At 50.6% G+C, this 22,084-nt stretch overlaps 1 protein-coding gene across 2 annotated transcripts in view; it reads right to left on the bottom strand.

Moving 5' to 3' along the window:
- ARHGAP39 (Rho GTPase activating protein 39) overlaps positions 1-22,084 on the bottom strand; it is a 61,610-nt gene that overhangs the window by 5,994 nt on the left and 33,532 nt on the right. Inside the window, exons 3-6 of one of the 2 annotated variants that reach the window (XM_077758182.1) lie at positions 21,428-21,511; positions 13,304-14,657; positions 11,321-11,882; positions 970-1,062 (exon numbers count right to left, since the gene is read on the bottom strand). In XM_077758182.1, the coding sequence (XP_077614308.1) occupies positions 970-1,062; positions 11,321-11,882; positions 13,304-14,657; positions 21,428-21,511 (2,093 nt within the window). The remainder of the gene's footprint in view (positions 1-969; positions 1,063-11,320; positions 11,883-13,303; positions 14,658-21,427; positions 21,512-22,084) is intronic. The other variant, XM_077758183.1, reaches the window with a different exon arrangement.

Raw genomic sequence — 22,084 nt, 5'->3', positions numbered from 1 at the left:
TGGATCTGGCCAGAACCTGCCACTGCCACCTCTTGGCATGGAAACTGCTGGGTCCCAGGGGTTCTAGCTCCCTCCTCACTACCCAACACCATTGTGGGCTCTAGTGTCCCACTTGGCCCCAGCCCAGGCCCACAGGAGCCCAGGCCCACCGCCCTGTGGCAACATGACTCATGGACAGATTCCGGCAGGAGCTCAGAGCCCCTTCCACTCCTGTTCCAGATGGGTGTGGCCCGAGGGCAGCGTGCATCCAGAGAGCTTCCCAGAGGAAGGAGTGTTGAGGTTGACTAGTATCAGAGAAACAGAAGTGGGGCAAGCCTGGGGAATAAGGTATGTGTATCGNGGGGGTGGGGAGGGGGGCAGGGGCTGGCCCCAGAGCCCTGGTGCCAGGAAGGGAAGTGGACAGGGCAGCAGTGAGACCACCAGCTCTCCCAGCGGGGAGGGCACAGTCTTGGGTTAACGGGGCTTCTGTGGAGCTTGGACAGCGGTAGGATGGGGGTGTGGGTCTTGAGCCGGGCCCAGGAGAAGGGCAGGGCTGCTGGCGGAAGTTGGAAAATCCATGAGCTCCCTCCAGGGAAGCAGGGCCAGGGTGGCCTGGGCTGGAGGTCAGGACTGGACAGGCACTGGCCCTCAGGGGCACTTCCTCAGTAAACACTCACCTAGGGGGGCTTCCAGCAGGCCTTGCCCAGCGCGTCCTCACGCCCCTCCCCACTGAGAGCCCAGCGTGCAAGTTGGAAATTGTCCTGAGCACCACGGAGACAAGGCACAGGGCAGGTGCAGCCTCTCCCAGGAGCCCGTTCAGTGACCTGAGGCCTCTGGCTGGCTCAGGAGGCCGCAGGCCTGATGGTTAGTGCCACCCCACCAACACCCCTTCCAGCCCAGAAGCGGTTAGAGAAAGGAGGCCAGGCGGCCTAGGCTGGAGAGCAGAACTGTGCAGACACAGCGCACAGGGGCTGTGGGGAGAGGCCCTACCATCCGGCTCCTCAACATAAGGCTTGGGTTTCTTTCTCAACTTGGACTTCTTCTTAGTGTTCCTTTCCAGGAGCGCTTTCATATGCTGCGTCACTGGGGAGCAAACAGAGCCATGAGGACCACAGAACACAAACCCAGGAATGCATGCCCACGCGGGTCCCGATGTGGCTGGCGAGGTGGCCCCTGGGCCTGCTTGGGGCTGACCCCCATCAGCTGGGAAGGCACTGCAGCCCTGCTGGGTTCCTTAAAGGTACATAGGACCATAGCCAATGCCCAGCTGCGGCTGAGGAGAACCCAGTCCAGGAGTGATGTGGTGTGTGTGGCTGTGTATGGGAATGTGTCTGGACCATGTGCCCGGGGTAGGTACTGGGGCCTTGCTGAGCATGGTCAACCAGAAAGCTGGCTCTACTCATGCTAGAGGTAGGCAGGAAGATGCAGGGAAGGTGCCCCTGGCCGAGAGAAGAGACACAGTCAGCTCCTGACACTCTGGCTGGCTCGAGGAGCCCCCAGCTCAGCCATCTGGCTCCTAAATGGCTGCGCTCAGGGGGTCCCAGGCTCCTGAGCTAGCGCTGGAGAAGGTGTCGGGTGGCACAATAGGCTTCTCGGGTTGATCTGGGCATGCCTCCCAGTCTGCACAAAAAAAACCTTACCACTGTTGACAGGGACCCCTTCGTCCCCCCTCCGTCCTGAGCTCTTCAGAAGGGAGTCTCCATGCACAGCCCATACTAAGGTTGAGAGTTATGCTCTTCTCTGACAGTGGACCATTCACACAAAGTATTTATTTGTTATTCTGCACGGGAGATCACGATCTTATCATTTATTTCTATCACTAAGGGCTTATGGGTGTATCATTTTTCACTTTGAGTTATAATCCAGTATAACTGCGTCTTCCCTCAATTGCTCCAGCTTTGGCCACTGGGAGCCCTTTTCGTTGGCTCCTGTGTCCAGACACACCCTGGCAGCTTCCCTTGGCCCCGCCAGCACTTCCTCAGTTTGGGCGCTGTGCCCTGTGCCCGCCCTGCACCGGCCCTAGAGTCCGCGGTTTTTCCAAGCAGTCCTGGCTCCTCGCAATGGGAAATGGTATTAAGAACCAAGATCTGGGTGTGAGGTGTGCTCATTGCTTTTGGGGTGCTGCCAGGGCTGGGAGAGATGCGTCTGTACACTAGCCCGTGTATGTGCACATCCCTTCGATACCCCCACACCAGGCCCCCAACGGAGATCCGCCACCGCGGGGCCGCTAGCCGCCTCTTCTTGCTCGTCTGTAACTGCTGAATCTTTTTACTCTCTTAACACTGTCTTTTGAAGAGGAGATTTAATTTTGTTCAAGTCCAACGTATCAATGTTTTCTCTCTTGTAGACAGTGCTTTTAGCGTCACACATAAAAACATTCTCGAGACCAAGTCAAGAAAAAATTTCTGTGTTTTGTACTAGTTTTACAGTTTCAGGGTTTTGTTGTTGTAGTTTGTTTTAATTTAGGTTTAGGACTTTCCTTTTTTTTCTTTTTATTTAAAGTTTATTTATTTATTTTGAGACCGATACAGCGTGAGCAGGGGGTGGGGGTAGAGAGGGTGAGAGAGAATCCCAAACAGGCTCTGCACTGTCAGCGTAGAGCCTGATGTGGAGCTTGAACTCCCGAACCATGAGATCATGACCTGGGCTGAATCCAAGAGTCAGACACTTAACTACCCAGACACCCCTTCAGTTTTAGGTTTTATATTTTGGTTTATGATCTATTTTGAGCTAGCTTTGGCATACAATATAAAGTATGGTTGAAGCTCATCTTTTTATGCATTTGGACATCCTCCTGTCCCAGCACCACTTGAGGAAAGCACTATCCTTTCCTTCACGGAAGTGCCTTTGTATCTCTGTGTGAAACTAGCTGGGTCTAACGTGGGCTCTGTTCCGTCCCACAGACCCGCTCTCTACCTTTGCACTGACAGCTTATTCCCCTGGCTACTACAGCTTTGTAACAAGACTTGAAGTACAGGAAGATTAGTCCTCCAAATTTGCTCTTCTGTTTCAAAGGTCATTTTGGCTATTCCAGATCCTCTGCATTTTCTATGGATTTTAGAGCCAGTCTGTTAATTTCTAAATTTAAAAAAAACTATTAAGATTTTGGTTAGGATTTAATCTATGTATCAATTTGGGTGGAAGTTACATCTTGACACTATTGCATCTTCTGATTCATAAACATGGTATTTCTCTCCATTAACTTAGGCCTTCCTGACGTTCAGCAATGTTTGGGAGTTTTCAGTGTAGAAGTTTTAGTCATCTTTTGTCAGATTTATCCCTAAGTTTATCATATTTTTAAATGCTACTTTGGATTTTTTTCCCTTTTTTTCCGATTTTATTTTTAAGTGATCTCTATAACTGATGTGGGGCTCAAACCCATGACCCCAAGATTAAGAGTCACATACAACACTGACTGAGCCAGCCAGGTGCTCCCAGATGGTATTTTTAAAATATTTATTTGTAGGGGTGCCTGGGTGGCTCAGTCGGTTGAGCATCTGACTTCAGCTCAGGGCATGATCTCACGGTTCATGGGTTCGAGCCCCGCGTCGGGCTCTGTGCTGCTAGCTAGCTCAGAGCCTGGAGCCTGCTTCAGATTCTGTGTCTCCCTCTCTCTCTGACCCTCCCCTGCTCACGCTGTCTCTCTCTCTCAGAAATAAATAAAAAACATTAAAAATTTTTAAAAATATTTCTAGTAGTGTATTGCTATTATGTAGGATCATGATTAATTTTTATATATTGGTCTTATGTCCTGCAACCTTGCTAAACTCACTTATTGTAGTATTTTTATAGATCCCATAGAAGATTGTGTTGTATGTGATTAAAGAAAACTGCACACTTCCTTTTCAATCTGGATGCCTTTTACTTCTTTTCCATGACTGCACTGGCTAGGTCTCCAGCATGATACACAGTAGGTGCACTGGGTTGGAGGTTCTTGCCTTGTTCTTGATCTTGCAGGGAAAGAATTCAGTCTTTTACCATTACATGTGGCGCTGGCTAGAGGTGTTTCTTGTTTAATTGTGGTAAAAGAGAACCATAAAAATGTAGCCATAGACCCATTTTTAAGTGTACAATTTAGTGGTATTAAGTCCATTCACAATTTCATGCAACCATCACATTTATTCCTAAAATCCTTGCATCACCAAAAACAGAAACCTTGTACATTAATTAAACAAAAACTCATTTATGCTCCCCCAGCTCCTGGTAACCTCAAATATACTTTCTATCTCTATGAATTTCTTTAGATATTTCATATAGGTTGAATTATACAGTATTTGCTGTTTCGTATCTGGCTCCTTTCACTTAGAAGAATTTTTCAAGGTTCCTCCATGTTGTAGCACGTAATGGAGCTTCATTCCTTTTTATGGCTGAAAAATACTCCGTTGTATTGAATAGACCACATTTTGCTTATCCATTCACCTGCTGGACACCTGGGTTGTCTCCACTTTTTGGCTATTATGAATAATGCTGCTATGAATATTGGTGTTCAGGTATCTGTTTGACTACTTACTTTCCATTCTTTGGGTACTGAAGGGTTTTAAAAAATACTTGCCTTTTGTCAGGTTCCCTTCTGTTCCTATTTTATTTAGATTTTATATCAGGAATGGAAATGTTGGATTTTGCCAAATGCTTTTTCTGCATTTACTGGGATGATCACATGGTCTTTCTTTTTCACTCTGTTGCTATGGCAAATTACATGGAATTTTAACGTTAAACCAACCTTTCATTTTTCAGATAAACCCTGTTTATTCAAGATGCATTATCCTTTTTATATATTGTTGGATTGACTTTGGTAATATCATTCATTTCTGTTCTGTGTTTAGGAGGACTACAGTCTGTGCTTTTCTTTTTTTGTAATGTCCTTTTATAATTTTGGTATAGAATGAACTAGGAGATAGTCCCTCCACTTCAGTCTTCTCAATAGGTTTGTAACAAATTGCTACACAAACAATGGAATGTTTGGTAGAATTTATCAGGGAAGCCATTTGGGACTTTTTCTTTGTGGGAAGGTTTTGTTTTTTTTTTTAAACATTTTTTTTTTAATANCTTAACTGACTAAGCCACCCAGGCGCCCCCTTTTTTTTTTTTAAACATTTTTTTTTTCTTTGTGGGAAGGTTTTAAGTAACAATTCAATTTCCTTAATAGATATAGGATTTTTTTTTCTTTTTTCTTTTCNTAAGAAAGAGAGAGAGAGACAGCATAAGCAGGGGAGGGTCAGAGAGAGAGGGAGTCACAGACTGAAACAAGCTCCAGGCTCCGAGCTGGCAGTCAGCACAGAGCCCGACGCGGGGCTCGAACCCACGAACCGCGAGATCATGACCTAAGCGAAAGTCGGACGCTTAACCGACTAAGCCACCCAGGCGCCCCCCATTTCCTCTTTTTAAAAAACATTTTTTAAAAATGTTTTTCTTTTATTTATTTCTAGGAGAGAGACAGAGAGAGAGACAGCGTGAACAGGGGAGGGTTAGAGAGAGAGGGAGTCACAGACTGAAACAGGCTCCAGGCTCTGAGCTGGCAGTCAGCACAGAGCCCGACGCGGGGCTCGAACCCACGAACCGTGAGATCATGACCTAAGCGAAAGTCGGACGCTTAACCAACTAAACCACCCAGGCGCCCCTAAAAAACATTTTTAATGTTTATTTTTGAGAGGGGTGGGGAGGGTCAGAGGGGGGGAAAACAGAATCTAAGGAGGCTCCAGGCTCAGAGCTGTCAGCACAGAGCCCAATCGTGGGGCTTGAACCCACGAACTGAACTGTGATATCATGACTTGAGCCAAAGTCAGATGCTTAACCCACTGAGCCGCACAGTGGTGCCCCTGTCCATATCCTTTTAACTGTCAAATTTACTGCATAAAGTTGTTCATAATATTTCCTTATCCTTTTACATGTTAAGTCTGTAGTGATACCATCTCTCATCCTTGAGATTGGTAACTTATGTCTTCTTTTTGTCCTGATTAGTCTGGCTAGAGATTTATCAATTTTATCAATCTTCTCGGGACACCTGGGTGACTCAGTTGGTTGAGTGTCCGACTTCGGCTCAGGTCACGATCTCACGGTTCATGGGTTTGAACCCCGTGTTGGGCTCTGTGCTTAAGGCTAGCTCAGAGCCTGGAGTCTGCTTCAGATTCTGTATCTACCTCTCTCTCTGACCTTCCCTTGCTCACGCTGTCTCTCTCTCTCTCTCTCTCAGAAATAAATAATAAATAAATAAATAAATATCAATCGTCTCAAAGAATTACCTTTTTGGTTTCACTGACTTTCTGCATTGTTTTTCTGTTTTCACTTTTATTGATTTCTACTTTGATCTTCATTATTTTCTTTCTTCTGCTTGCTCTTGGTATAACTTATTTATTTTTTAAGTTTCTTAAAGTAGAAACCGAGGGGTACCTGGGTGGCTTAGTCAGTTAAGCATCCAACTTTGGCTCAGGTCATGACCTTGCTGTCAGTGAGTTCAAGCCCTGAGTTTTTAATTAAAAAAAAAAAATTAAACTAGAAACTGAGGTCACTGATTTGAGATATTTTATTNTTCCCTTGCTCACGCTGTCTCTCTCTCTCTCTCTCTCAGAAATAAATAATAAATAAATAAATAAATATCAATCGTCTCAAAGAATTACCTTTTTGGTTTCACTGACTTTCTGCATTGTTTTTCTGTTTTCACTTTTATTGATTTCTACTTTGATCTTCATTATTTTCTTTCTTCTGCTTGCTCTTGGTATAACTTATTTATTTTTTAAGTTTCTTAAAGTAGAAACCGAGGGGTACCTGGGTGGCTTAGTCAGTTAAGCATCCAACTTTGGCTCAGGTCATGACCTTGCTGTCAGTGAGTTCAAGCCCTGAGTTTTTAATTAAAAAAAAAAAATTAAACTAGAAACTGAGGTCACTGATTTGAGATATTTTATTTTGTTATTATTTTTTTAATGTTTTATTTATTTCTAGGAGAGAGAGAGAGAGACAGCGTGAGCAGGGGAGGGTCAGAGAGAGAGGGAGTCACAGACTGAAACAGGCTCCCGGCTCTGAGCTGGCAGTCAGCACAGAGCCCGACGCGGGGCTCGAACCCATGAACCGCGAGATCATGACCTAAGCGAAAGTCGGACGCTTAACCGAATAAGCCACCCAGGCGCCCCTGATTTGAGATATTTTAGAATACAGGTATTTCGGTGCTATGAATCTCCCTCTAAGAACGGCTGTGGCTGCATCCCACAATTAATATATGTTTTGTTTTAATTTTCTTTCAGTTCAAAATACGTCCTAATTTCCATTTTTTTATTTTTTTAATGTTTATTTATTTTTGAGAGACAGACAGACTATGAGTGGGGGAGGGGTAGAGAGAAAGGGAGACACAGAATTTGAAGCAGACTCCAGGCTCTGAGCTGTAAGCACAAAGCCTGACGCAGGGCTCAAACTCACAGACGGTGAGATCATGACCTGAGTCAAAGTCAGATGCTCAACCAATTGAGCCACCCTGGCGCCAGCCCACCTTAGGTTTTTATTTCACCATTGGGCTGTTTAGTAATATACTCTTTAATTTGCAGATATTTAGGGATTTTCCAAATATCTTAGTGTTCGTGACTGCTAATTTAATTGTGTTGTGACTAGAGAACAACTTATATGATTAACCTTCTTTAGCTTTTATTGAGACTTATTTTATAGCTCAGAATATGGCCTATCTTGAAAATGTGGCTGGGATTTGAGTCCAAATGCTTGGGTCCAAAATCTATGCTCTTACCTATTCTAATGGTAGCTGCTTTCTTTAAAAATAAATTTTTTTTTAAAAATTTTTGTGAGAGAGCACATGCACGAGCTGGGGAGAAGCAGCGAGAGAAGGAGACAGAGGATCCAAGGGCCTGACAGCAGAGGCCTGGACATTCTGGGGCTCGAACTCATGAACTGTGTGATCATGACCCAAGACAAAGTCAAAGGGTTAATCAACTGAGCCACCCAGGCACCCCTATGGTAGCTACTTCATTTCTTAAACAGACTTTCAACTAGTCCTTTTGTTTTCAGCTTTAAGGCCATGCCTTTTCCAAACCGGAAGCTGGCTCCATCCACTGCGGAGCTTTTAAGTGTTTGCTACCAGCCTGGGCTTCTTAGCTTTGTCACTGTCTGACTGGGATCCACATTTCTTGGTTTTCCAAGTCAGCTTACTGCCACTTGTTCATGTACTAAAACATAGTGTTCATGCTCTTTGTCCTTGTGGGCTTTATTATTTTTATTGCAGTGAAATATGCATAAGATAAAATTTACCATTATAGCCATTTTTAATTGTGCAGTTCAGTGGCATTAAGTGCATATTACTGTTGTACATCCATCACCACCATCCATCTCCAGAACTTTTTCATCTGTTCAAAATGGAAACTCTGTAGGCATTAAACAAGTCTCCACCTGTCCTTCCCCCAGCCCCTGGCACCCACCATTCTTTGCTTCTATGAATCTGAATATTCTAGGGACCTCTTGAGTTGACTCATACAGTATCTTTTTTTGAATTGGCTTATTTCACAGAGTATATTGTTCTCAAGTTTCATCCATGTTGTACATGTGTCAGAATCCCCCCCCCCTTTTTTTAAGACTGAATAATATAGCATTTTATGGATGGACCACATCTTATCTATTTATCCACTGATGAACACTTGAGCTGTTTCCACTTCTTGGCTGTTGTGAATAGACTGCCATGAACCTGAATGTACAAGTATGTGTCTGTTCATGTCTCTGCCTTCAGTTCTTTGTGGTATATACCCAGAAATGGAATCAATGGATCCTATGGTAATTCTATTTTTAATTTTCGTGGAACTGCCACACTGTTTTCTACAGTGGCTGTTACATTTTACATTCTCTTGAAAATTTTTTTTCCTCCATTAAAAAAAGTCCTTCCCTGTTCATTTAGCAGGACTTGAAGATGGAGTCCGAGTCAATGTATGTGTTAAATCTGATACCTTTACCTGGAGGCCCTAAGTCCTACTCAGTGCATGAACAGTAAAGGAAACTCCTTAGGGTCTGCACCCCGCCACGGTGCTACTGTGTGGAGCACGTGGGAGAGCGGCAATCAGTGATATCTGCTGAGATATCTGCAAGGCAGGCCCTGAGGAGACGAGTGGTGAAAGCACTCTGCTGGTGGCTGGCACAAAGGTACAACCACATAGGAGACAAGGCTAAGCTGGGGGTCAGCAGACATGCGGGCTGGGGTTCACTGCATTGGTGCCTTGGTCTCTCGCAGTGTGACTACATAGATGTCACATGGGTGCTGGCAGATTAAAGCAAAGATTTCTGAGGCCTAGGTGGGCAACACAGTTCAGGGTGCAGCACCACTCAGGAGCCAGGCTCAGTTCTGCCCTTGCCAGTGACCCCAAGACAGGCTGCAGTTTCCTTTCTCAAAGCACAGGCTGCATCCTCTTTGGCTGACAGTGCCTGCCTTCCTGAGCAGCAGCCAGCGGGGAGGGAGTACACGTCCTCTCCTCTGGTTCAGCACCGAGCAGAGCGCGTAGCAGATGCTTACCTAGGAATGGTCCTGGGGCTGGTTTCTGGCTGGAGGGCAGCCCTGCGTCACACATGAGTTCAGATCCCACAGCCCAGAAGGTCCCTCCTGTTGGTGGGACCCAATCTCCCTCTGTGGGCCGAGACCATATGGCACTCTGAGACCACCTGGGCCTCCCTCAGTGTGGGTGGATGTTCAAAGTCAAAGTCATGGATGTCCAGGCTGACCACCAATTTCCTCATATACTCCGGCCCTGTCCCCATGGTGCAGACACTAGGATGAAGGCCCACAAACCTCTGCCAGGATGAGTGCCCCATGGGCCCAGCATGGGGCCCAGAGCTCAAGCTCCACACAGGAGCCCTAGCTAGCTGGCTGGAGTGGCCCCAGGAGCCTCTGGCCTCTGTCTGTTCACTGCTCACTCACCTTTTCACTTAGCAAGCCCTTCCTGGGCCCCGAGGAACGGTGTGTTGAACAGTGGACACATACTTTAAAGCCTCTGTGGAATAGGCTGAAGAGAACCACAAAGCTAATGGGGGCCCACCTAGAAAGGTGGTCCTAGAAAGGCGAGAGAAGACTGACAGACACAGGTCACCCCAGGCCGCCTACCAGGCTGCATGTTCTGCATGTTGGGGGAGCTACCTGGGCAGGACCATCTGCTGTGTTCAGTGACCCTGCTTCTAAAGCTGCATGCTTCAGTGAAAATCTCATGGCTTCTAACATCTGCCGCCAAATGGCTGATGTGCTGAATGATGCCTATGTTCGACCCACCTTCCCTAAGACCCACAACTGCCCTGGCAGCCACAGCCCCCACCACTACGTGCATACATCCTGGCCCCCCACGCCCGGGCTGGGGCAAGGCCCTGGCCAGATCAAGGTAGACAGTCACTCCCAAAGAGCAACCCATGGCATCTGACCTAGAAAGTGCATGTGTGTGCATGTATGTGCACATGTGTGTCATGGGCTAGCTCCGGGCCATGCCTTGTGGATACTCATGACAGTCTGGGTGGTAGATAGCTTGCTGCACGTGCAGCTGTTGCCTATGGCCCTGCCCGCATGCTCTCTCTGCCTGGCCTAGGACTTACACCAACTGCACTGGCATCATCTGGCTGGCAGGACCCTGAATTCTCTCCCAAGCAGGCCAGGCCTGGGACCAGACAAACCTAATGCGTGGCTTTTGGGATCCCTTGGCAGAATGTGGCCCCACACGTGGCCCCAGGCAGTCATCAGCACGTGGCTGCCCATGCTGGTTGAACTTTGATTCTTTGGGGTGGGTCAGGGCCGAGTTAGCTCATAGTACCCTGATGGCCTGGAGCTGAGCCAGTACAGGCCTGGGGCACCATGCTCCTCCCTACTCTCAGGAGCTAGAGCGACCATGCTCCAGGACCCTCCAGTCTCTTCCCACCCACAACAGACGCCCAAATCTGCTGGGGTGGTGATCCCTCCAGGCCACAGCATGGATGAAAGCAAACATAGTAAACACATAGGACCGACTGATGGTTCTCCCATCAAACAGAGTGACCAGCTATGGAAGCCTCAGCAGAGCGGATGCCCGCTGGCTGAGACATGGATGCCAGTGCTCATCCAGCCTCCTCCTCTCTGACCTATTGGCCTGTGGCTGGGAACCCTGTTCCAGGATTGCCTGTGATTCTTCTCAGGGCTTCAGTACCAAGGAGGGGCTCCCCAAGGATGCCACATCCCAGTGGAAACCTAGGACATGACCCCCAGAGGACACGTGTGTCTGCTTGGAGGTGCTGTGCCTGCCTCCACATACCTGCTGCCAGTGCAGACCAGGAAGTGCTTGCCACAGCCATTACCTGAGCCGGTGGCAGAGCTTGGGGAGGGGGGGAAGGAGTCTTGCGCACTGAGTCTTACCTTTGGTGTCATTGACGGGGTCCATGTGCCGGTAAATGTAGCCCTCCAGGTAGGAGTGGAACTTGGGTGTGGGTGGGAAGAAGGCCAAGCAGATGGCCATGAGCTCCCAGCCGCGAGCCAGGCTCTCGAGGCGGAAGTTCTCAGTGGTCTGCCGGCACAGCTGGATATAGAGCTCATCCCGCAGGCCTTGCACGCTCCAGCCCTTGGTGGCTATTTCCAGGGCCACATGTAGCGGGTCTGCCTTGGCGCGCCGGTCACCCATATACATCTGGATCAGTTTGAAGATCTCACAAGCCTCCTTCTTCACGTGGCGGTCGCTGGTCACAATCATGGGCTTCTTGATGGACTCACTACTCCAGGCCAGCATGTTGGCAATGGACACCTTCCGCCGGAAGAGGCCCTGGGTATGTGTGTTGAAGTGCTTGGAGGCCCAGTTCTCGATGTCAGTTTCCGAGGACGGCTTGCGCAGTGTGAAGGTGGGGAACACGCAGCTAGCGCTGGGCATCACGCTGCGGGCCTGGCGGCTACTCTCAAACTGGGCACAGGAACCGAGGTCCTCGGACTAGGAAGGACAGAGGGACATGAGGCTGCTGGAGGAGCTTGTGCCTCATTTTGTTCTACCCACCTCATAAACACACGGCTGGGGAGGGGACCCAGAGAGGCCCTTCTTCCAACCTTTACCCCAGGGGCTTGGCCTCTGGGAAGTGTTCCCTACTCTTGCAACTAAGGGTTGTTGTTGGGGGGTCGTGTCCAGTGCACATCTGGGGACGGGAGGAAGCCATACGTGTGTTTCCTTGGCTTTCTGGGCTGACTGTGGCCCCAGGTGGGAAGAAGCTGGGGAATGCTGCCCCCAGTGGTGGTGGAAGGGTGCTGCCTCCTGCTGGCCTTGCCACTGCTGTTTGGCTTCTACTAGTTCTCTGGGCTCTTAAGTTGGGAAGCAGATGACAAGGGCAACCCTGCCAAGATGTGGAAACGCCCAGATGCAAAGTTCCACAGAGACATATAAATGTCACTGTTGGTCCCTGACACTGCCTGCCCCTCCCCATCAGAGCCTTACCCTTCCGACGAAGATCCCTGCATGGGATCATGGGCAGAGTGAGGCTGTGCAGTGGCAGGGTGGCCTATAAGGGAGCCTGCACTGGAGGCCTGGTCCCCATGATGCTGGGGAGGGAGGGTTTGCCCAAGCCCCCTCCCTGCCTCCCTAATGGCCTCAGCACAAGTGTAAGAGGCGTCACTGGGGTAACACCCTTTCTTTTCTCAGCTCAGGCAGAAATGCTGCTCTGAGCTCTCGAGCCTGGAGGGGCACTAAGGCAGCCCTGCTGGTATCCCAAGGCATTCTTCCCTGGCAGGGGTGGGGGTGGAAGTGGGGAGCCCAATACCGGGAGGCCCTCTGGCCATTGCCGGCTCTGGCAGATGTCAAGGCAGACCCTCAGCCTTGGCTTCATACAGCAGACTGGTGGGAAATACCAGCGGTCAGGAGGTGAGAATTAAGACACTGGCCCACACAGAATTCTGGAACATCACGCTCCAGCACATGACCTAGACAGAAGATACACGTGGGCTCAGAGGGCCTGACACCGGCATCTGGCGCTGAGCAGGGGAGGACAAGCCAGGCCAGGCCTCTGGACCCAGGTACCTGGCCTTTCCTCCTCACTGGGGAAGAGCTCTGAGCAAGGGCGCCTGACACTCCACCTGCACAGCCCCTCACCTGAGAGCCCTTCACAGGCGGGAGGACAGAGGCTCAGGGGCTCAGTGTTTGGGCAGCTGTCCCCCTGCCTTCCCTGCCCTCCTGGCCCGGACGGAGTCGGAGCGTGGCCTCGGACCTCCAGCTGCCTTGACAGCACCTTGCCAGGCCTCAGCAGCAGCAGCGGTGATGCAGCCGCACTGCCCGTCCCCATGCTGTCAGGAACCGCGGGCCGCAGCTTGTCTGGGGACTGCCACCTGCCCCCCCTCTGCCCGGGGACCCCGGCCACACCTCCCTACCTGTGAGGGGTGAAGGTAGGGCTCTGGTGACGCCAGGTTGGTCTGCACAGAGATGCTCTTCTCCAGCAGGATCTGGGGGAAGGCGAGCCTCTCCAAGGCGCCCCTCTGCCAGTGCTTGCCCTCCTGCTGGGCCAGAGCCTCGTCCTCACTGAAGGCGCGCACCACGGGCCCGGGCAGGGGCAGAGGCACCGCCCCGTCACTCTCGTAGCCTGAGCCGTCCTGCTGGGAGTCCCAGCTGCCCCTCTGCTTCATGTGAAAGTGGGCCTGCTGCGCCTCCCAGGCCAGCCGTGCCTGCGCCAGAAAGGGCTCAGCCTCGCCAGTCTTGCCCTCTGCACGTTTCACTGGGGCCAGGCTGGGCCCACACAGGGGCCGCTCCTCAGCTGGGGGCTGCTCAGTGAGGAGGTCACGGTCCCCTGGGCCGTCAGTGGATGAGGCGCTGGGGACATGGCACAGAGAGGGGTTCCTGCTCTTCCTCTTGCGGGTGCCCGGAGAATAGCCTGTCGAGGACATGGTGTCCTGCTGGCTGGACCAGGACATAGCATCATCTTGGGCCTGGGGCAGCTGCATGGGTGGCTGGGCGTGCCGTAGCTCTGGACCCTCCATGCTGCTGTAGTCCCCAGAGGAGACCCCCAGGCGTTGATCCCGCAGCAGGCAGGGGCTGGGCTGCAGGGGCAGTGAGCCACCCCCAGGGTTGGGAGCGTACTTGTTCCTCGGGCCTGCACGCAGCTTGGGACTTGAGCTGGCCTGCTCCACGTACACCAGCTGCCGTACGTACTCCTTGCCTGCAGGGCTGTACTCCAGGCTCAAGAAACGCTCGGGGCACTTCTGCCGGGTCAGCACCAGCTGCTGGTAGGGTGAGGCGGAGCCCTGCTTGGGTGACTGTGGGAAGGGTGCTGGCTTGCGGCCTGGAGACCTCTGGGGTGAGCCGGCCTGGTAGGCCCCGCCAGCCTCGTACTGGACGTCCATGGGCGGCTCGTCATAGATAGGAGCCTGGTACTCCACAGGGGGCTCCTCGTAGAGTGGGGGCTCATAGGCATAGCGAGGGGAGGAGGGCTGTGAATCGCTGGTAGGCTTGCGTGGCTGGGCCAGCAGCGGGGAGCAGCTCCCCAGCTCGGCCCTCTTCAGGAAGGGTGACGGCCTCCGTTCAGGGAAGAAGACGGGGCCATCAGAGTCTGGGGCGAACGTCTGCAGGCCGGGCGAGTGCTGTCCGCCAGATGGTCTGCGGGAGCGGCTGCCAGACTGTGTGTCTAGGGCATAGCCATTGCCCTGGGAGGAGAGGAAGCTGGGCTCCCGGTCAGCAACTTTGATGAGCATGCGCTCCTTGGTGCCCGAGTTCCACCGAAGTGAGGAGGTCCTGGATGGGGGAACAGGCAGAGGTTACCTGGGNGGGGGGGGGGGACAGGCCCAGGTTACCTGTCGGGGAGAGGTGGAAACCTAGCCCAGCTATCAGCCTGAACCCACAACCTACTGGTCTGGGCCTCACGGATATCTGGGGTCAGGACCCAAGAGGCCTGGTCATTTCTCAGTGTCCTCCTCACCTCCCAAATGGGAGCTGCAGGCTTCAGGGNTGGGGGGGGGTGGGTGTCCTTGTAAAAGACCTGTGCACCCTTCCTTGCTGGGGCCCTGATCCCTAGGCAGTGCAGGCTAGAGTGGCTGCCCTCCTGTCCTGGGAGCGCCCCGCAAATAGCTCCTGATACAGCCCTGCAGCCTTCCCCTCCAGAGGGCTCTCCCGTCCAGACAGCTTCCCCCAGGCCAGCCCCACCTCTGGTGCCCATCATGACACTCCCTACAAGGGCCTCTGTGTGTGTGTCTCTGCCCTGGTCCCACCCAAGCACCGGGCACAGAGCTATTTCTACAAGAGACAGCCAGGGTGGCTCCCAGAGGTCTAACTCTGGATTCAATACAGTTATTTCTCTGTAGGCCTCACTCCTGGGTTCAGCACCTGCTTGTGCTCCTAGGGGGTGATGGGCCACCTATCACCCCCTAGCATCTCAGGTCCTGTTTTTCAACCACATTCCCCTCCTTTGAATCTGCCCTCACACACAACATTCGGCACCTAGGCACTGACCAAAAAACTGCTTTCTAAAGCACTTTCAGGTTCCGCACAGAGACCTCACGTGCACCCCTGCCCCCACTCGTGTACCGTCGCCCCAGTTGTCAACATCGCCGGCAGAGTGGTACCCGTGTCCCAGTCGGTGAACGTACATGGATACTTGATCGGGACGCCTCAGCAGCACCCGGCATCCACAGTCTCCCTCAGGGCTCACTCTCGGCCCGTGCGTGCTGCGGGTTCGGACAGGTGTGTAAGGACGTGTGCCCACTGTCAGAGTGTCACACGGAGCAGTTTCACTGCCCCGAATCTGTGCTGACCGTCCCTCCCGTCCCCCCAGCCCCTGGCCCCCTCTCATCTTTTACCGTCTCCACGGTTTTGCCTTTTCCAGAATGTCGCAGACTTGGTGTCATGCCGTGTGTAGCCTTCTCAGACTGGCTACTGTTACCTCGGAACACGCGTCGAGGGTCCCTCCTGCCTCTTCCTGGCTCAACAGCCCATTTCTACTTAGTGCCGACTAGCATCCCGTGGTCCACACGGACCACAGGTTGTTTACCTGCTCGCCCGCTGACGGACACCGGGGCTGTCCCGGGTCTGGGGGACTCCGGATGAAGCTGCTGTAAACGCCGTGTGCAGGTTGTTATGTGGACACAAGTTTTCATCTCCTTTAGGTTTCAGCAAGGAGCATGACTCCAGGATTAGGTGGTCAGAACATGTTTAATTTTATAAGAAATCTCCAAACTGTCTTCCAAAGTGGCTGCCACGTTCCACTTTCCCACCAGCCACGAATGAGCGTCCCTGTGGCCCCGCGTCCTCACCAGCATCTGGGGCTGTTGGGTGCTCTGGATTTGGGCCCTTCTAGCAGGTGTGTGGGTGGAGCTCGTTGTCTTAATTTGCATTTCCCAGATAACATATGATGTGGAGCATCTTTTCTATGCTTATCTGCCATCTGTTTATCTTCTTTGATAAGGTGTTTGTGAAGGCCTCTGGCCCAATTTATTTATTTTTTAAATATTTATTTTTGAGAGAGGGAGAGAGAGAGAAAAAAAGTGTAAGCAGGGGAGGGGCAGAGAAAGGGAGAGAGAGAGAATCCAAAGCAGGGTCCACATTGTCAGCACAGAGTCCGATGAAGGGCTTAATCTCACAAACCCGGGATTGTGATCTGAGCTGAAATCAAAAGTCAGATGCTTAACCGACTGAGCCACCCAGGCACCCCACTGGCCCATTTTAAATTCTGGTTGTTTATTTCCTTACTGTTGGGTTTTAATAGTTATTTGTGTATTTTAAATAACAGTCCTTTATCATGGGTAGCTTTTGCAAATATTGTTCCAGGCTGTGACTTGTCTTCTCACTCTCTGACACTATCTTTTGCAGAGCAGAAAATTTTAATGTTAATGAAGTCCAGTGTATCAATTATTTCTTTCATGGATGGTGCCTTTGATATTGTATCTAAAAATCACCACCATACCAAAAATCATCTCAGTTTTCTCCTATGTCATCTTCTATGAGTAAGTTCTGAGTTTTACATTTAGTGGTGTGATCCATTTCGAGCTAACTTTTGTACAGGGTATAAAATCTGTGTCTAGATTCATTTTCTTATATGTGGACATTCAGTTGTTATAGCTCCGTTTGTCGAAAGACCACACTTGCTTCACTGAATTGACTTTTCCCCATTATCAAAATCAGCTGACTATATTTTTGTGGGTTTATTTCTTGGCTCTCTATTTTGTTATGCTGACCTATTTGTCTATTCTTTGCCAATACCACACTGTCTTCATTAGGACAGCTTTATAGTAAGTCTTGAAATCAAATAGTATTGGTCCTCCAACTTTGTTCTATTTGAATGCTGTGTTGGGTATTCTGGATCTTTTGCCTTTCCATATAAGTTTTAGAATCAATTTGTTGACATCCACAAAATATCTGGCTGGAGTTTTGATTAAGGTTGCACTGAATCTATAGATAAAGTTGGGAAGAACTGTCATTTTGACAATATTGACTCTTCCTGTCCATTAACATAGTATATCTCTCCATTTAGTTCTTTTTTTATTTCTTTCATTGGAATTTTGTAGTTTTCCTCATACAGATTTTGTACATATCTTGTTAGATTTACATCTATGCATTTCATTTTTATGTAAATGGTATTAATTTTAAATTCCACTTATTCATTCCTCGTATATAGGAAAGAAATTGACTTTTGGACACTTACTTTGTATCCTGGAAACTTGCCATAATCACTTATCAATTCTAGGAGTTTTTTGGTTAATTCTTTACAATTTTCTATATAGACAATTTTAGACTGATATCCTGGGGACTATGTATGAAAAACTGTAGAGATAATTTGAGGCTCTGGATTTATTTTTGTTTCTGACAAGCAGCTGGGGAAAGGGCAGATAACCTGAATCCCATGTGGGACAGAACTGACTGGAATTTAGGTTTAGGTCTGAGGGCTGGTCTACCTGGGGGTAGCCTTTCAGGAGTCCACGTGGAATGTTAACTAGGCCTCTTTTTTGTGCACTCTGATGCTGACATTTGGAGCCATGGACCACTCAAAGGTTGGCATGGCTTCTCAACTGTCCTGGGGGAGAGGCGGTACCTTATGTGTGCTGGGTTGCACTGATCCCTCCTCAGCCCTCAAGTCCTCATGCCTTAGTAAATCTCTGAAGACTTTAGGGCAATTTTTTCTATTTTGTTCTCTGTGTACAGGCTGGTCTCAGAGAAGCTAATCTACCGCTCCAAAAGTGAAATTCCCAAGTGTCTTAAACCAGCTGTATAGTTTGCCTCCTCTGCTTCTGTCCTCTGACTGCTGCTGGACTTTTCTGGACAAGACCATGACAACCAGTTACGGGGTGGGTGAGGCAGGTCTTGGAGAATGAGGGACAGTGACGTGACAGAATGTGAGGGTCTGTGAGCTGGAGGCAGGTACCAGGTACACGGCCCACTCAGCAGAGCTAGGAACTGACCCCACCAGTTGACAGTAATGCCCAGCAGCTCGGCGTCACTGTCCCGAGGAGAAGTCACACAGTAGCAGGACTCGGGATGCAGGCTCCCGTTCCTGGGAACTCTGCGCCTGGTTGCTGGCTTTGGAATCCAGAGATCTGGGACTAGACTTGGGCCTGCTGCTCCCTGGTTGTGAGGCTTGGGAACATCACTTATCATCACTGACTCAGAGTCCTCATTGGCTCTTATGAGAATTAAGTAACATAATGTGGATGTGATAAAGCCCCTAGCGCAGTACTGACATATAAGAAACACTCAGCGAGCATGAAGCATTATCTTTGTACTTTTTTTCACCACTTAGCAGGTAGTGACCCATCCCTGGTGCCGGGCTCCCCTCAGGGGCTACAAGGTTAAGAAAGATCCTTGCCTGGAAAAGGGTGCTGAGGGCTGTGGCCCGAGGAGGCATGGTGTGGCCTGTCAGTCATGGGCCATCAAGATCCTGCTGTAGGATGGGGCACCTGGGTGGCTCAGTCGGTTAAGCATCCGACTTCAGCTCAGGTCATGATCTCACAGTTTGTGAGTTCTAGCCCCGCGTCAGGCTCTGTGCTGACAGCTTAGAGCCTGGAGCTTCCTTCAGATTGTGTGTCTCCTTCTCTCTCTGCCCCTTCCCTGCTCACATTCTGTTTCTCTCTCTCTCAAAAATAAACGTTAAAAAAAAATTAAAAAAAAAAAAAAAAGATTGTGCTATAGGAAATAACACATGAGAGGTCTGCTGGTCAAAGGACAGATCTGTTTCAGGCTCTAAGAGCATTTCTATCTAGTCAGGAGAAAGGCAGACCCCTGGCCTTGCCCTCTACCATGCAGACAATGCCCCCGGGGCTGAGGGCAGAGCCCACCACCGCAGCGTATGTATGTGTGGAGCACCCCTATTGAAGTCTCTCCTTCGACTGTCAATGCAGGCCTGAGGCCCATGCAGGCAGCTGAGTCATGGACTCCAAGTCACAGTTGGGAAAATGGGCCTCCAGGGCCCAGAGATGGCCCTCAGTCATGGACAGTAGTAGCCCACCAGCCACCAGGGGCCTACCTCCAACAGGCTTCACTGTGCAGGCAGCTTCACCTCTCATCTTCGGGCCAAGCATTTTCATAGCCCCACACTCAGTTACCCATCTGTCCCCCGACTGGTCTGTCCTTTTGGGAGCCCTCTCTGAAGCCCGACATCCAGTTTCCAGGCCCTGTTGTCTACGTATGTTCTCTGCCCCCACCACTGAGTGGCCAGAAGGCCCCACTGACTGTGGACACCCTTTCTACCCAGACTAACCTCCCTGGCCTGCCCTCAGACCTATCTCCTTATGTCTTCCCAAACCGAGGAAGACTGTCCTCACCCGTGCCCTAATATCCCATCAAATTTGCTAGGGTGGAGACAGGGTACCCAGGCAGAGAGTCACCACCTGTCTCTAGATGAAATGGGACGATCACTTGATCTGGCTGCTGAGTGATGCTTTCAAACCATAGGAGAAGGAGGATACCCTTCCATGGCACCGAAAATGCTGAAGGCAGGCGGTGAGGGCGGAAAGAGGTGTTGAAAGGGCAGGAGCAGGAAGAGATGGCTCCAGTCAGCCCAGAGCACTCCTCCACAGCCTCCTTGCAGAAGACAGGAGAGCGCGGCACAAGACCAAAGCCAGAGGAATTACTCTGCTACCACCTCCTTAGGAAGTGGCTACCACGTGTGCAAAATGCCTGCAGCTCTGCACCAAAGTTGGTGAGTGAGACTCACAGAGCCGTGGTCATGCCCCTGCAGACAAGAAACCATTCTGTTCTGTTTGAAAGGCAACCTGAACTACACAGCCCTCCAACTGCCCCGTAACCCTTCAGGTGCCCCTCTGTGCCCAGGCTGAAGGCCTACCAGGCATCCCCTCATTGTCCCTGCTCTGCTCAGAGCCCAGACCAGCATACAACCTTGGTGGGCAGCACAAGCCACCCCGGAGAGGCTCCGTCCTGCTTTCTCTCCTGCTCACAGACCCTGCTCAGTGCGGTGGGGCAGGGGGTCTCTTCCCCAGTCTGTCCATAAACATTAGTTTCCCATTCTTCTCATTCTGGCTGGGTGAGTGCCTCCATTCCTAAAACTACAAACTGTTATACCCAGTTGTATACCCATACCCAGCTCAGGTGGCACCTAGGACAGCTGGGCCAGGGCAGCAGTGGGCCACCAAGGCCCAGGTAGGCACACATACCCTGTAGGGTGTGGGGGGCTTGGACAGGCAGCCCACTAGAACAGTGCTCGATGCATAGGAAGCACCAAGTCTGAGGACCTGCCCTGACAGGTGCACTGCGGGCCTACCAAGTCAGCCATCTGCACCCTGCTTTCCTGAGGAGGACGTGGGCTATAAACCCACCCATGGTCACACACCCATGCTGGTGAGCCCACACGGGCTCAGATTCCATTCCATATCAACAAACCCAGATAGCACTTCCAAGACTGATTTTCAAAATGTCTGAACAAACCACCAAAGGCCTCTAAGGTCTTCAAATTTCTCACTAACACTGGTATCACTCCTGGTGGTCTGTGCTGAGGGCATCTAGGCCGCCCAGAGGTACAGAACCCCCCGTGGAGCTATGAGTTGGCCGAGGATGGCCCTTGCCCAGCCTGACAGATGCTGTGCCCTTGGGTCCTAAGGGTCATCTCTAGAACTTTCCAATACCCTGCAAGGCCAACCCACGACCAAGAGAGACCAATCAATGTCCACTTCCTTCTCTATGATTAACCCTAATCTTCCTGACTTGGCCTGGGGAAGCGCTGTGAGATGCATGGTCTGGGGCTCTGGGGGAGAGCACATGCTCAGGGGCCCCCAGGGAGTCACTCCTCTGCTAAGAGCAATGGGCTCCATGGCTCTCCAAACTGGGCAGTGACAAGCTTCTTCCAACTTCCTGAAAGCTGCCACATGAGCCTGGGGGCCACTCCAAAAGGCCCCAACAGCTTCTCCTCATGTTCCTCTGGCTAGTACAGGGCCCCATGTGCTGTATACATCCAGCTCGTTGCTTTTTGTTGAGCCAGATTCTTCTCCAGCTCACTTAAGAGCTGCCAGGAAAACCACCCTTGGGTCAGGAGACAGGGTCAAGTGTGAGATAGTGGGTTCTACCTGTAGTGTAGAAGTTGTCCATCCACATTATAATCCCGGTAAATCTCATAGTCCTTCTCAAGGAACACTCCCGGTGGTGAAGAACTGAAACACAACAAAATGAAAAAAAGACATGAGCATAAGTGCAATAATTTAAAAATAGGGTACATTTAAAATAATAAACCTTTCAGGGGTGCCTGGGTGGCTCAGTTGGTTAAGCCTCCGACTTCAGCTTGAGTCATGATCTCGTGGTCCATGAGTTCAAGCCCCACATCGGGCTCTGTGCTGCCAGCTCAGAGCCTGGAGCCTGCTTCAGATTCTGTGTCTCCCTTTCTGCCCGTTCTCTGCTCATGCTCTGTCTCTCTCTGTCTCTCAAAAATAAATAAACATTAAAACAAAACAAAACAAACAAACAAAAAAAACCTTTCCCTTTTAAGAATGTTAAGAGTCATTCTTTTAGTTTCTCAGGAATACCCCAGTGCCCAGCCCACAAAGCCATCCCCTTCACCGGGTCAAATGGATATTTCCTCTACCCGAAGGCCCCCTCACTGTACATGGCCTGGACAAAATGGACTGGAGACCCACCTTCCCTCCAGCAGGGACAGCTCTGCTGTGGCCCCGTCCAGAAGCTGGGGCACAGATAAGACTTCAGCTGCTCCATCTTGGATTTTAGGAGCT

Source organism: Crocuta crocuta, unplaced genomic scaffold, assembly GCF_008692635.1.
Source record: "Crocuta crocuta isolate KB4526 unplaced genomic scaffold, BGI_CrCroc_1.0 scaffold327, whole genome shotgun sequence".
Taxonomy (NCBI): domain Eukaryota; kingdom Metazoa; phylum Chordata; class Mammalia; order Carnivora; family Hyaenidae; genus Crocuta; species Crocuta crocuta.
Note: the sequence above shows the minus strand (reverse complement) of the source record. Positions and strands in the feature narration are given on the sequence as shown.